The sequence below is a fragment of the Oryza brachyantha genome, chromosome 3, assembly GCF_000231095.2.
Source record: "Oryza brachyantha chromosome 3, ObraRS2, whole genome shotgun sequence".
Lineage (NCBI taxonomy): Eukaryota > Viridiplantae > Streptophyta > Magnoliopsida > Poales > Poaceae > Oryza > Oryza brachyantha.
In genome coordinates this window covers 20,260,715-20,275,458 of record NC_023165.2, presented here as the reverse complement: position 1 = coordinate 20,275,458, position 14,744 = coordinate 20,260,715, and the positions used below count along the sequence as shown (strand labels likewise).

Genomic DNA, 14,744 nt, shown 5'->3' with positions numbered 1-14,744 from the left:
TCATTTAACATTAGCGATATGCTTAAGGATATCTCGTGTGCCACTAGGTATGTTGCTGTTTAGTTTGACATGGCGGTATTTGCAATACTCCCTCTGGTTTTTTGATACCGTTGAATTTTGGATCTAAATCTAGTCCCAAAATTGACACCGTTGAAAAGAAAAAGAAAGGAATTAAATCCAAATAATTTTGAATAATTTTGCAAATTCGGTTTGAAATTTGAAATTTAAACTTTCACAAATTTTCGGAATGTTACACTCCTGGTCCATGCATTCACCATAGGTGGTTTCTTCACACGTTTTTTAACCAAGTGGATAAGTCATGACCATTTTTAAATTAACACTAAAAATTCGCCCTCAAGGAGTTGAACCTAGCATATGTTAGGTATCACTAAAGCACTACAAACCAACTATTATACTATATACTCATCTGTGAGTTGTGGCTTCAATCATCAATAGGTAACACCCATGTTTGTGATTCTTATTTAACATATAATGCTTCCCGCATAGTCCCTATTATGTTCCCGTGAGGTATCATTATGTTTAACTGCTTTTCAATGTACATGCACACAATCAAAATCACTTTCACACATCGCAAATGCACATGTTTTTTTGCAAGTTAGGCTGTAACTTTTAACTTTTTGCCACTATTTACCATATCCTCTTAATCCCCTCACTGCTACATTGAGAGAGTGTGGCAAATATATTGCCACTCACCATGTAAAAGTGGTAAATAGTTAAATTTCCCAGTTAGGCTAGGATCTTTTGAGCCAGATTATTCCTCCACTCTTGCGCTCGTGCTTTCCGAACCGCTAAGCGATGCAATTTTATAAAAAGTTTCTAGGTAAAAGTTTATCATCTTATCATTTTAGACTATATTTTCATATTTTCAATTTTATCGTACCTGATTTCATCGTTTGTACTATTAAATAACTACTAAAACAAATAATCTTGTATTTTTATCTTTCGTGCACCAAAAGAAAAGAGCACACCCTTATACTACAGGAATATATAAAAGAAGTTCAGATCCTCTGGTCAGTCTATGGCTAATCTCAATGGAGGTTTCATAAAGTTGTTATGCACATTAATTAGGTGATACATCAGTACAAAAGAGAATATTTGCATGAAACTATGAGGAGAGAGGGAATTAAGTTTCATGTCCATGAAACCTTTGGGCAGCGTTACAAGTCCTCGGTAATGCAATAAAACTTGCATTGAGGGGCTTGAGACGTTTCATACAATCAAACACTCTCTGCATACAATTAAACTTTTATCAGTAATTAAATGCTTTATTTAGTTTTAAAAATGGTACAATGAAACGTTGCACTATGTTGAAAAATATACAAACTGAGCATTGAAATGCAAAGCAGCGGCCCGGATGCGTCTACTGGCAGCTTAGCTGCACATCCCACCGTCCGTTGATCCCGGTTTCCTTTCCCCAAAACTTGCAGGGCCCCACCAGCAGGACCGGACCCGTCCATCCCTAAACCCTCGGTCGGTCGTCTCCCACCCCGCGGTCCGGTCGAGTCGCCGGCGATGGACGGGGCACACGGCCAGAGGCAGCAGCCGCTGTCTCCGGCGATCTCTGCCTCCGCGGCGCTTCCGCAGCAGCAGCGCCAGATGCAGCTCCACCACCAGCACCACCACCCTGCGCGGTCGGCCATCGCCGATCTCTTCACCCTATACCTCGGCGTGCGTCCCCCCCCTCTCTCTCTCCCCGTCTCCTCCCCAATCGCTAACCCTGTGCACTTGTGAACGCTGCCTTGCAGATGAAGTCCAAGCAGCGGGTCGAGGATCCAACTAGGGAGACTTCGTAAGTTCATTTCCCACTCGTGGAGCTTTTAATTGGGGATTTTTTTCCTTTTTTTTTGGAGTGGAACATTCCTAGGGCTAGTTCGACTGCTCGAGGTCTCGACCACATGAAACATGGTAGGTTAGGTTGGTTTGTTTCGTCCTTGTCGTTTGCGCTTTGTTCAGCTTTGCCTTTTGAAGGCGATGTCTTCTGCAATATTCGGAGATTATTACGCGATTTCGGAACTAGCGTGCTATACTCTAGCAATTTTTTTTTGTTGTGTTCTGTTCCTGGAGCGTAAATTGATGAACAAGTCAATCTGGCAAGCTTTTCCAAAACTGTAATGCATAATGGAAAGTTGAATTTGCTCAGGAACAAGTTGCAGAAGAGAGTAACTGCTCTGAACAGAGATCTGCCTCCCCGAGATGAGCAGTTCATTTCGGATTTTGAGCAGTTGCACGTGCAGTTTACAGTAAGTAGAATAATTACGCATGTACTTTTGTTCATGGCATGAGAACAGAACAAATTTCTTATTTGATTTGCATGTTTCTTCAGGACCAAGAGCAGCTTCAGGCAGTTACTGAATCAGTTCTCATCTCATTTGTCCTCCAGTGTAGTAGCCACGCTCCACAATCTGAGTTCTTGCTTTTTGCCACACGTTGCCTTTGTGCTCGAGGCCACCTTCGGTGGGACAATCTTCTTCCTTCCCTACTTAATGTAGTTTCTTCCATGGAGGCACCAATGGGGCAAGGGGTTTCTGTGACTACTGGTGCTGGTGGCCCTGCAACATCTTCTTCGTCAGCTATTGCAGTGCCAAATGCTCCAAGCTTTCACCCTTCAAACCCCACATCTCCATTGTCAACAATGAACACTATAGGATCTCCCACTCAATCTGGTATCGACCAACCCATAGGTGCAAATGTCTCACCCATTAAAGGAGCAGAATTCTCTAGCCCTGGACAGCTTGGTCTGGCAGCTAGAGGTGACCAGTCTCGCAGGGGAGCAGAAATTAGTTATCTGCATCACTTGTCCTGTAGAATTATTCTAGCTGGGCTGGAGTCCGATTTGAAGCCAGGCACCAATGCTGTGATATTCCAGCATATGGTAAATTGGCTGGTTAATTGGGACCAGCGACCGCATGGTGTGGACCCAGCTGACGTATTGCAGACCTTGAGGCTTGAAAGACCCTTGCATGAATGGATGCATCTATGCCTAGATGTGATATGGATTCTAGTTAATGAAGATAAATGTCGTGTTCCATTCTATGAACTTGTCCGCAGCAACTTGCAGTTTCTTGAAAATATTCCTGATGATGAAGCACTAGTTAGTATTATTATGGAGATCCATAGGAGGAGGGACATGGTGTGTATGCACATGCAGATGTTGGATCAACACCTCCATTGCCCAACATTCGCTACTCATCGGTTCTTGTCACAATCATACCCAAGCATAGCTGGTGAATCTGTCGCTAATTTGCGTTATTCTCCCATTACTTATCCAAGTGTATTGGGTGAGCCGCTACATGGAGAGGTGACATTACTTTTTCCTTTATTTACCCACTTCCCTTTTAAGTTTGCGATGAACTTGCATGCATTGATATTGTACATCTGTTCCTTCATATATACTCTGCACATATTTTGACTGCACAGATATATTACAGTATTCTTTGGCAATGTTGGGGCTATGAAATTCAAATCAATCTTAAAAATGGCTGGAATATCCTTGTAAAGTCTTTGGGATTGTTGTAGTATTCTTGACATTAACCGGGGCTAACATGCAAAAGAATTTTGTTCGATTGGTCATGAATAATTATTGCACAAGAGGGAGATAACATGCCGATGCAAAATATTTTTTGTAATAAAATTTCAACACACCATATATTTTTCAAGGATGGATCAGGAAAAATGGCCAGAAATTAATAGATAATGAGACTATTAGTTTCTAATGTTGTTTTGGGTGTGAAATCTGATATAACTTTGTTGTTTAGGAACTTGCAAACTCGATTCCTAAAGGGGGTTTGGACTGGGAACGTGCTTTGCGTTGCTTGAGGCATGCACTCCGCACAACCCCATCACCAGACTGGTGGAGGCGTGTTCTTCTTGTTGCTCCTTGTTATAGACAACATCCTCAACAATCATCAACACCAGGAGCTGTTTTCTCACCTGATATGATTGGTGAGGCAGTTGCTGACAGGACAATTGAACTACTGAGGCTCACAAACTCAGGTTAGCTTTTGAAAGCTAACTGTTTACCTAGCCAATATAATAAGTTCCTTTCTCAAGTGGATAGCTGATGAGAGTATGGATTTTAAATGTTCCATTGATACACCCTTTTCACCAAATTTTCTTTTAGGACATGAAAATTATGCTCTGAAGAAATTAAATTTGCTTGTCACTGTGTTAGATATGTGCAAGTCTTTGGTTACTGTCTGTTGCCCATACTCAATTCATTCTTTTTTATGCTATTGCAGAGACTCAGTGCTGGCAAGATTGGCTTTTATTTGCTGATATTTTTTTCTTTCTAATGAAAAGTGGCTGTATTGATTTTCTTGATTTTGTGGACAAGCTTGCATCTCGAGTAACAAATAGTGATCAACAGATTCTTCGCAGTAATCATGTCACTTGGTTGCTCGCACAGATTATCCGCATTGAGATTGTGATGAACACCCTTAGTTCGGACCCAAGGAAGGTGATGTCTATTTCTATGATCATCTGCAACCACCTATTTGTCAAATCATTCAATCAATTTAAATGATTAGTTGACGACAGGATTGTGGTACCAAAAATGTGATTTCCTCATGAAGTATTCAAGGTTATTTATTTTCTTTTGTGCTATTTTCTTTTGGAACTGCAAAGAGTAATACACAATAACAGCAATCAACAAACTTAGCTAGACTAATCTCACATCTGATTACCATTAAACTTTAAATACACTACTTTTGGTAATACTTCTATGTTTCCTTCCATTATTCTTTTGGTTGTCTTAATTTCCGGTTCAATTGTTTATCATTTATATAAGATCATTCTGGTATTTCTTTTGTTATCAGGTTGAAACTACAAGGAAGATAATTTCGTTCCACAAAGAAGACAAGAGCCTTGATCCAAATAATATCAGTCCTCAAAGTATTCTTCTTGATTTCATAAGTAGCAGCCAAACTTTGCGCATTTGGTCTTTCAACACTTCAATTAGAGAGCATTTGAACAGTGATCAGCTTCAGAAAGGCAAACAGATAGATGAGTGGTGGAAACAGATGACCAAAGGTACTTAAGGTTACTCTAGAAGTATCGCTATGCGTTTGATATAAAATATTACCTGGTAGATCTAGAATTAATTTGGAAAAAAAAATGTCTGGTAGATATTAAATAGGCAATATGAACTGATTAATGTAGAAAATTCTTGCCTTTTGTTTTACAATAGTAAGAGTACAACTCATAGTTCAGGAATTGGATACATTTTTTGAAAAGAGAGATATATGGCTGTAAACCTTTACTACTATTTTCAATTTTGTCTTTGTTCATGTATCTATAATAAAGATTTGTTATTGTTTCCCTTGAAATAATAGCTTCTGGGGAGAGGATGATAGATTTTATGAGCTTGGATGAGCGGGCGATGGGCATGTTTTGGGTTCTGTCCTTCACCATGGCACAACCAGCTTGTGAAGCAGTCATGAACTGGTTTACATCAGCTGGAGTGGCAGATTTAATTCAGGGACCCAATTTGCAGCCAAATGAAAGAATGACGATGATGCGTGAAACATACCCACTCTCTATGTCGTTGCTTTCTGGGTTGTCTATCAATCTATGTTTGAAACTTGCTTTCCAGCTTGAAGAGACCATATTTCTTGGCCAGGTAAAAATACTATATTTCTGCAATTCATATGCTTATTTTTTTAAGAAAAAAATATTTCTCTGCCCTGTATGGTTTGGACATGCCAGTGCTCATGGACCTTTATTTATTAGTGACAAGCACCAGAATTAGTATGTTACAAGTTACAACCAATCCCAAGTAAAAAAAATAATAGACAATTCATATGCTGTTCTTTTTATTTATTAAAATCTCCTGGCATAATTGCTCATAACGACCTTAGCTACAATGTGTGAATTATATGTTAATGTTATGTGACCAGTTCATCATTTTTAATCCTGTGAATAATTTTGCTAGAAGTGTGCATATAATCACAACTATATATGTTCTTTTGTTGAAATTGGTAATATCCATCTCTCTTTACCATACATTAATTTTCTTACGTAATTCTTCTGTTCTTTGGTAGAATGTTCCTAGCATTGCTATGGTGGAAACCTATGTTAGACTGCTGCTTATAACTCCACATTCATTGTTCCGTCCGCATTTTACAGTAAGTCCTGCCTCCTGTTGTAATCTGTAGCATTCATGTGAACTTAGTGGCTTTATGCTACCTTGTCATTATCCATTTGCTCTGATTTCTGAACTAACTTTCTACAATTGTGAGCATAAAGGTTCAATGTCCTTAATGCTGAGCAATTCATACTCCTTTTTAAATTATGATGTCATCCTACGATTTTATTAAACCTTGCAGACATTAACACAAAGATCTCCATCTATCCTGAACAAATCTGGTGTGTCTCTTCTCCTTCTTGAGATACTGAATTACAGGCTACTTCCTCTATACAGGTAATCTAAAGGCTTCTTCTGTTGGGAGGATTTTCAAAGGAAAATCAGAGACATTGAGCTGTTTCCTATGAAAATCCTGTAAAATTCCTGTGTTCCGAATAGGCCTCAAGTAATTTAATATATTTCTTCTGCTATTTTACCTTAAAAGGCCTTTTCTTATCAAGCATATCCATAATTGGAAGTGTTGCTTGAATATTTCTTCTCTTCTTTCACCTGTCTTATTTGTAATTATACGCATGTACATCCATCCTTCTATCACTAACCTCAGCAAAAAAAAAAGTTTGATGGCCTTTTAGAACAAAACTTTAGTGCTTTGTTCCATTTATCTTTTATATTATGGTGCAGATTTTTGTTTACACCAATGTGGATTTCTTCTGCTCAGGTATCATGGGAAAAGCAAGGCATTGATGTATGATGTTACAAAGATAATATCAATGATTAAAGTCAAACGTGGAGAGCATCGTCTTTTTAGATTAGCAGAAAATTTGTGCATGAATTTGATTCTCTCACTAAGGGACTTCTTTTTGGTGAAAAAAGAATTGAAGGTAACCTGCTTTATGTGGAAATTTCAGCTGTTACTAATTCATATAAAACGAACTTCTGTATTTATGTAGGGTCCAACTGAGTTTACTGAAACACTTAACCGCATAACAATAATAAGCCTAGCTATCACCATGAAGACACGTGGAATTGCTGAGGTCGAACATATTATTTATCTTCAACCATTATTAGAGCAAATTATGGCAACGAGCCAGCATACATGGTCAGAGAAGACACTAAGATATTTTCCTCCCCTTATTCGAGATTTTTTAATGGGGAGGATGGACAAGAGGGGCCAAGCTATCCAAGCATGGCAGCAGGTACTATTGTCTTATCGTTTGGATTGAGTACTTGATGTCTCAGCCATTTATATGCTCCTTCTGACTATTATATTGAGTTCATATACATGTGTCGAATAACAGTTTAGGGAGTTTATAGTTCATTTATGTCAATCGTTGCCAAATTATGCTTCTATTGCCTTTTTTAAGCATGTAATCACTTTTATAACCAGTCTATTGATGGAGAAAACAGTGATGAATTTTACACTTTCTTCTGTTCTTTTATGATTACAAATGCCAATGTATTCTTTCACCTGTAGAATGATATTAGTTGGCTAAGATAAGAGTGTAGTCTTTTTTTGAAATAGGCTTAGATTAGCAGTATAGCACGACAAGTTTTAGAAAATTGTAAGATCTCCAAAGGCCTTAAATTTCCAAGCCAGTACTGTTTCCGCTGTTCTTTAGTTCCTATAGAATGGCTATTAGATGAAATGCTTTTCTAGAGCACAATATTCCTTAACTTTTTATATTTGACAATTTATCTTCCACTGCAGGCAGAGACAACTGTTATTAATCAATGTAATCAGCTACTCTCACCATCTGCTGAGCCAACCTATGTGATGACATATTTAAGTCACAGTTTCCCTCAGCATCGTCAATATCTTTGTGCTGGTGCTTGGATGCTGATGAACGGACATCTAGAGATCAACAGTGCAAATCTTGTATGATTTCCATTTTGTGATTATATTGATATGGCAGTTTCTCATTATTCTCTCTCTCTCTCTCTCTATATTTTTTAATTTTAATGCAGGCTCGTGTTTTGAGAGAGTTTTCACCTGAAGATGTTACAGCAAATATTTATACAATGGTTGATGTTCTTCTACATCATATCCAACTTGAGCTGCAAAGAGGACATCAAATTCAGGTGATCTGCCTTTCTTTTCTTATTTGGTGTCCTAAAAGCACTTTCTTGTTGGCTGTTTGTTTATGTGAGCTACATTTATTCAGTAGCCAATATGTAATTCTTTTTTCTGATAATGCAGGACTTACTTTCTAAAGCAATTACGAATCTTGCTTTCTTTATCTGGACACATGAGTTACTTCCACTGGACATTCTATTGTTAGCACTTATTGATAGAGATGATGATCCTTATGCTTTACGCCTTGTGGTAAGTCCTATGAAAAGTTTCCAGGGTTACATGCCATATATGTAAACCTTTGGTTTTGTTAATTATTTCTGAACTGTTAGATAAGTTGGCCGTAAATGTTCAATAGCTCTTATTGGCGTTTTATTACAATTTATAAGCTACTTACACAACTACTTGATATGGTTATATCTGCACTATTTTGTGCCATGGTAAAGGTAGAGTGAAGCTAATGGAAATGTTACATGCATGGTAATAGGAACCATGAGTCCATGACAAATATTTGTACAACTCTGATTATAATAATATACACTGTATTTCATCTGAACAGTGCCTTGTATCTCGTTAATTGTTTTAAACAATACTTTCTCCTTCCAAAAATCTACGGATTACTTCTGTCACTCAGACAGAGAAAATCAGAAACCAAACGATCACATGCATTCAATCAATCAATCTCAGCTTGCATGCATGCAGTCATGCGGATGATTGGGTGATGGCTTCTCGGACCATGAAATCAATTTAATCTAATGCTGCTAAATGAATAGCCTCTCTGTCATTCAATGCTTGCATGGAAGAAGATTACAAATACATAGAACATATCTGGAAAAAGTTAAAAAGTGTCACACGCTTTAGAATTTTGGATGGAGGGAGTACCTGCCTATTTTTTGTTACTTGTATTTTGGTAATTATATGCATTTACTTCAAAATTTAATATAAGCTACTTCAGCTGTTAATTGACAGATTTGGACTTGTTTTAATCTATAAGTTTAACATCACAGATAAATCTCCTTGAAAGACCGGAACTTCAGCAAAGAATCAAAGCATTCTGCAATTCGCGTTCTCCAGAGCATTGGCTAAAAAATCAGCCTCCAAAAAGAGTTGAACTTCAGAAAGCCCTTGGTAACCATCTCTCATGGAAGGAACGGTAATTGCAATCTTCGAATTCTACCAAACTTGTTTAAATGTCCAGCACATTGGTATTTGAATCTAACTTATCTGCACATGTATTATAAAATATAAGCATTTCTAGGTTGTTTTGCAAATACTCCTACTAAGGTCTAGTCAAAAGGTTCTCTTTTAGTTCAGTGGTCAAAACTTGAATTGTTTAGATTCCCTTTCCAACCATGTGATTGGTTGTAGAATTATTGGAATCAGGGAAATCATGGGAATCAGCACAGGAATGCTTATACTGTGGCACAAAATTTGAATAACAGAAATACTTATATTTTGGAATGGAAAGAGCATTTATTTTCCAATCTTATTTGGCTGCTAAATAGCAATCCCTATCAGCCTTTTTTTTCCAATAGGACAAGTGATTACATATTTTCTTTTCTTTTGTGTCTGTTCTTTTGTTTTTAAAATCTAAAGTACTCCCTCCGTTCGCTTTTACAACGCATGTACTCCTGAAGTCAAACTTCATATTTTTACATATAATACAATTAGTTTGAATGCATATGCTTATTGACACAAAGTGGTGTCATTTAATTCATATTTCAAAGTACTTATATTTGAACAATGGACTGAAACTTGTATTGGAATATGCCCCAAGAAGCCGGACATACAAGAGGTAGCATCTAGCCCTTTACAGAAGACACCCTACACTATGGAATAAATCAACAAGCACATATACTACTTAACACATCTGACCAACGTATTATTGTTGTCAGCAATATAATGCTGAGAATTTTATGGCCAAAATTTGATCCGAAAACTGGACCAAGTCAAACCATGCCTTACAGAAATGAAACAGAGTGAGTACTAGCCTCAAGCCCCTAACCGATCTATATCTTCTCATAGTTTCTTATGTTCTATGTCTGCACAAGCTTTTAGGATGTCAGTCTTTGTTAATTTGGAGATATTTGTGTCTTTTAGCCATTACACTGTGTCGTTATGCCAATTCGGTTTCAATGGAAGTCATAAAAGCTTAATTTACTCAGCCAATTTGTGTAACTATGGTAATTTGTGTCATTATGCCAATTTGGTTTCAATGGAAGTCATAAAACCTTAGTTTACTTCAGCCAATTTGTGTAACTATGCTAACTTGTGTCATTATGATAATTTGTCTTGTTAATGCAGCTACCCCCCCTTTTTCGATGACATTGCTGCTCGTCTGCTTCCAGTCATACCGCTAATAATTTATAGGCTTATTGAGAATGATGCCACAGATATCGCAGACAGAGTCCTTGCAGTTTATTCCACCTTTCTTGCCTTCCATCCTCTAAGGTTTACATTTGTGCGTGATATTCTTGCTTATTTCTATGGTCATCTTCCAACCAAGCTAATTGTTAGGATCCTCAACGTGCTGGGTGTTAGCACTAAGGTAAACTCTATATACTCTTTAAGTTATTGTGGTGCTTCCTCATGCCCATCTTGGTTAATTCTTAAGTGTGCATTTTACAGACACCTTTCTCAGAATCATTTGCCCAATATCTAGCGTCATCAAATTCATCTATTTGTCCACCACCGGAATACTTCGCCAACCTTTTGCTTGGCCTTGTTAATAATGTCATTCCTCCTTTGAGCTGCAAATCCAAATCAAACCCGTCAGATGCTTCAGGCAGTACAACCCGCACAACTTATAACAAGCCTCATACATCTTCGGCTGGAGGAATTAGTAACTCCGATGGTCAGAGGGCATTTTATCAAAATCAAGATCCTGGGTCATACACACAGCTTGTTTTGGAAACAGCAGCCATTGAGATTCTCTCACTTTCTGTGCCAGCTTCTCAAATAGTGTCCTCTCTGGTTCAAATAATAGCACATGTACAAGCAATGCTCATACAGTCCAATAGTGGCCATGGAATGTCAGGAGGTTTGGGCCAAAATTCTGGGGTTCCGATTTCTTCAGGTGGGGGTGTTGAACCTGTTGGTGCCCGACCGAACACCACTGCAAATGGAATCAACACAACTAACTTTGTTTCTAGAAGTGGCTATTCCTGCCAACAATTGTCCGTTTTGATGATTCAAGCTTGTGGTCTGTTGCTGGCACAACTCCCACCAGAGTTCCACACAATTCTATATGGAGAAGCAGCTCGGATCATAAAAGATTGTTGGTGGCTTGCTGACAGTTCAAGGCCTGTTAAAGAGCTTGATTCTGCTGTTGGGTATGCGCTGCTGGATCCTACCTGGGCTTCTCAAGACAATACATCTACAGCTATAGGTATATAAGAATAAGCTTTGCTTTGTTCTTCACATGTTTGATGTTTTGTGCTTATTCAGCTAAACTTTCAACTAATTTTAGCACAACTCTCCTTATGTGTATGTTCCACCTTGTTTGCAGGCAACATCGTGGCCCTTCTTCACTCGTTTTTTAGCAATCTTCCACATGAATGGCTAGAATCTACCCACACCGTCATCAAGCATCTTCGGCCAGTCAATTCAGTTGCCATGTTAAGAATTGCTTTCCGCATATTGGGTCCCTTGTTGCCTCGTCTAGCCTTTGCTCGACCTCTGTTCATGAAGGTATGCTTGGTTTCCTTTCCACTTCCTGGTGGTTACAGATTCTTGCATCATGAAATTGCAATTGATTTTGAGCGAGCTGCTGGGACAACTTTGTATGATATTGGTTACTTGAATAGGATCATTATATGTTTACCTGCAATCAATAGCTACTACAGGATTGTGCCTTGTCCTTTAACATCTTCAAAATCTTAGTTACGTCTCTTGTTGGCAGAACCTATGAATCGAAAAGAAAAATATTGTGTAGTCCTCTATGTTGCTTTGGTGTCTTTTTATGTCATTAAGCTGAAAAAAGAAGTACCTTTCACTTTTGCTTTAACTCTATGGCTTATGTACATCCTATTACGAAATTTGTTCCCCTTGAAACTACTCTCTTGCTTTCTTTACTAATTTAGTCATACTGCTGGGATCTGCAGACCTTGGCTTTGCTGTTCAACGTGTTGGGGGATGTATTTGGGAAGAACTCTCAGGCACCTCATGTAGAAGCATCGGAAATCTCAGACATAATTGACTTCTTGTAAGTCACACACCATCTTTTCCATGCTTTTCATCTTCGCTGGCATGCACTTTGTTTCAGCTCATTCTGCATTCTTTTTTACTACATATCTTATCCCACATTAAATTTTCACTGCATATTTTCTCTACCTATGGTCTCATAAGAGTTTCCCCCCTTTTTATTTGCTGAGATAGACACCATGCAGTCATGTATGAAGGTCAAGGAGGTCCCGTTCAGAGCACTAGCAAGCCCAAACTAGAGATATTGACTTTATGTGGAAAAGTAATGGAAATTCTGAGGCCAGATGTGCAACATCTTCTATCCCACCTGAAGACTGATCCAAACTCTTCAGTTTACGCAGCAACTCACCCCAAGCTAGTGCAAAACCCATCCTAGTATTACAAGTTCATGGAGTAGAACTGACATATTTCTGTTGGAAAGCTGAGGTTCTCGCTGCCTACCCAGGTTTGTCTCCCGGACCCCGGTGAGTTTCTACTAGGCGATATTCTAATTGCTGTTGCTCTTTAATGAAAATTAGCCTGCTCCTGGCTATTCCTTTTACAATTTCATGATTAATGATGGAAAATTAGCCTCACAGATCTTGATGGACGGGTAAAGGTCTGATGATCACAGTAGTTGTAACTAATAGCTTCATTAGGCTGGATGAAGATTGTCCTGGTTAGAGAGGCTTTCTTTTCCGGATCCGTGTTTTCACCTTGTAGCTAGCGTTATTGTTGTACATGAATGTAAAACACGTGATGTAGAATTACAATAAACAACAAATTTCTATTGTGCCATGCATACAATTTACTGGCTACTCCATTCAGGTTTCAGCCCCTGTCCCCTGCATTTCTCCATGTCAGAGCTGCACTTGTGCTCTCATTTCCTTTAGATAACGAGCATTCTGGTTAGTGAGCAGCATGAAACACAGGACTTCGCGAATGGGGATGCTCATATCCTTCTACGTGGCTGTGTTCTTTCCGTAGATAAAAGATTTATCTAACTTTTTATAACTATTTAATTGTATAAATGGTGAAAAAAATAAGACAAAGTTAAAAATCTATTCTATAAATGTGAGATGATATTTTGTATAGGAACTTTTTGTAAAAAATGTATTGTTTAATAGTTCGAGAGCGTGAGTGCAAAAACACTAAAAGATCTTCTATTCCGTATTGCAGGCTGCGGTAGATGAGTACTGCAACACAGTGTTTCATTTATCATGGAGGGATCCTAAACTGTTCCTGGGCGAGTGGATGGAGACGTGATAATCGGGGATTATCGCTAAAACCGTGTAAATTTAAATTTAAAAATTCAAAAAATATTGAACAATGGTGCGATGTTGGTCTAGCAGAGAATACTGCCTAGGATTTTTTATGCTGTGAATGCCAGAGAAGAGATAATATGCCGTCTATTGATTAACAGACAATCTAATAAACAACTTAATGCCACAAACAGTCTAGTATGCAACTTAGTATGGCGTATTAGACTGTCTGGTATGCCATAGTCAGTCTAAGGGGCTTACCCGCTGGATCTCAATGGAGAGAAAGAGGGGGAAGGAGAGGAAGCAGATGGGGAGGAATAGGAGGCTACGGGGAGGAACTCACAAAGAAGGCAGTGAGCTCCCCTAACCATGTCGTAAAGAAAGGTCAGCATGTACACATTTCTTACCATTCAAACCTAAAAAGGAAAACGAAAAGGAAGGAACCTTTGATTCAATTTTATCTGGACGAGATACATTATGAAACAGATCATACTAACTACCGGGTGTTATCCACGCCGCGCAACGATAGCAGCACAGAGGACACACGGCGGAGATCGGCGCCGGCGCGCGAGGCAGCACGGAGGAGTCGACGCCAGCGAGGGAAGGGAAGACAGCGCCGGCGGCGTGAACGCGGGGAAGAGCGACAACGTGGTGGCTCACTAATTAATTCCTCCTGTCCGAACTGTTCTCTTTGTATTGATTAATCGATCACCGGCAATCCTTAAATCCTAAAGTAGGGTGGGCTGGAACACAATCCAACCCAACTAGCACGTGAGAAAAGCAACGACCTATAAGATCCAGACCGAACCAGTCGTGAGAGATTTCAACCCAAGCTTTTCCTATCAAAAATAGGCTCAGTGCATTGTAAACCCATGGGCTCAAACAAACTGAAGCAATAAATTTGTGGCATGACCTGGCACTAATGTCCATTGAACATGTAGGCCCCACCCCAGATTTTACCACATGTCAAAAAATAGTTCTTATATATGATGCAGTTAACTTTTGGATATATGTTTAATGGTTTATCTTATCCAAATTTTATACAACTATGTAAAATTATAGGTCATACCAAAAATATCTTTAGTGGTAAATCAAATCATAAAAAAATAAATAAGAAAACTTTTAA

The 14,744-nt window shown here is 38.6% G+C and overlaps 1 protein-coding gene across 6 annotated transcripts; it reads left to right on the top strand.

Moving 5' to 3' along the window:
• The first annotated feature begins 1,495 nt into the window (after positions 1-1,495).
• Positions 1,496-14,074, top strand: LOC102713451 (mediator of RNA polymerase II transcription subunit 23). 6 transcript variants are annotated; one of them, XR_423308.3, is made up of 22 exons: positions 1,531-1,689; positions 1,767-1,810; positions 2,162-2,261; positions 2,345-3,319; positions 3,777-4,014; positions 4,260-4,477; positions 4,836-5,049; positions 5,352-5,638; positions 6,060-6,143; positions 6,345-6,439; positions 6,822-6,984; positions 7,054-7,299; positions 7,812-7,979; positions 8,069-8,182; positions 8,301-8,426; positions 9,182-9,327; positions 10,479-10,722; positions 10,803-11,562; positions 11,683-11,864; positions 12,278-12,378; positions 12,552-12,822; positions 13,536-14,074. XR_423308.3 is itself a non-coding variant. In XM_006650267.3 (21 exons), the coding sequence occupies exons 1-21, from the start codon at positions 1,534-1,536 to the stop codon at positions 12,751-12,753; spliced, it is 4,863 nt and encodes a 1,620-aa protein (XP_006650330.1). In that variant the 5' UTR covers positions 1,496-1,533; the 3' UTR covers positions 12,754-13,231. The 6 variants fall into 6 exon arrangements, 1 of the variants encoding a protein (XP_006650330.1); XR_423307.3 differs by having other exon boundaries at positions 12,552-12,841; positions 13,536-14,073; XR_423309.3 differs by lacking the exon at positions 13,536-14,074 and adding an exon at positions 12,956-13,231.
• The last annotated feature ends 670 nt before the right edge of the window (positions 14,075-14,744 follow it).

Bases quoted from the DNA above. Each gene is read 5' to 3' on its own strand.
- LOC102713451 (XM_006650267.3), top strand. From the start codon at position 1,534: ATGGACGGGGCACACGGCCAGAGGCAGCAGCCGCTGTCTCCGGCGATC. The intron at 6,144-6,344 runs GTAAGTCCTGCC...TAAACCTTGCAG, and splicing joins TGTTCCGTCCGCATTTTACA to ACATTAACACAAAGATCTCC. The intron at 7,980-8,068 runs GTATGATTTCCA...ATTTTAATGCAG, and splicing joins AGATCAACAGTGCAAATCTT to GCTCGTGTTTTGAGAGAGTT.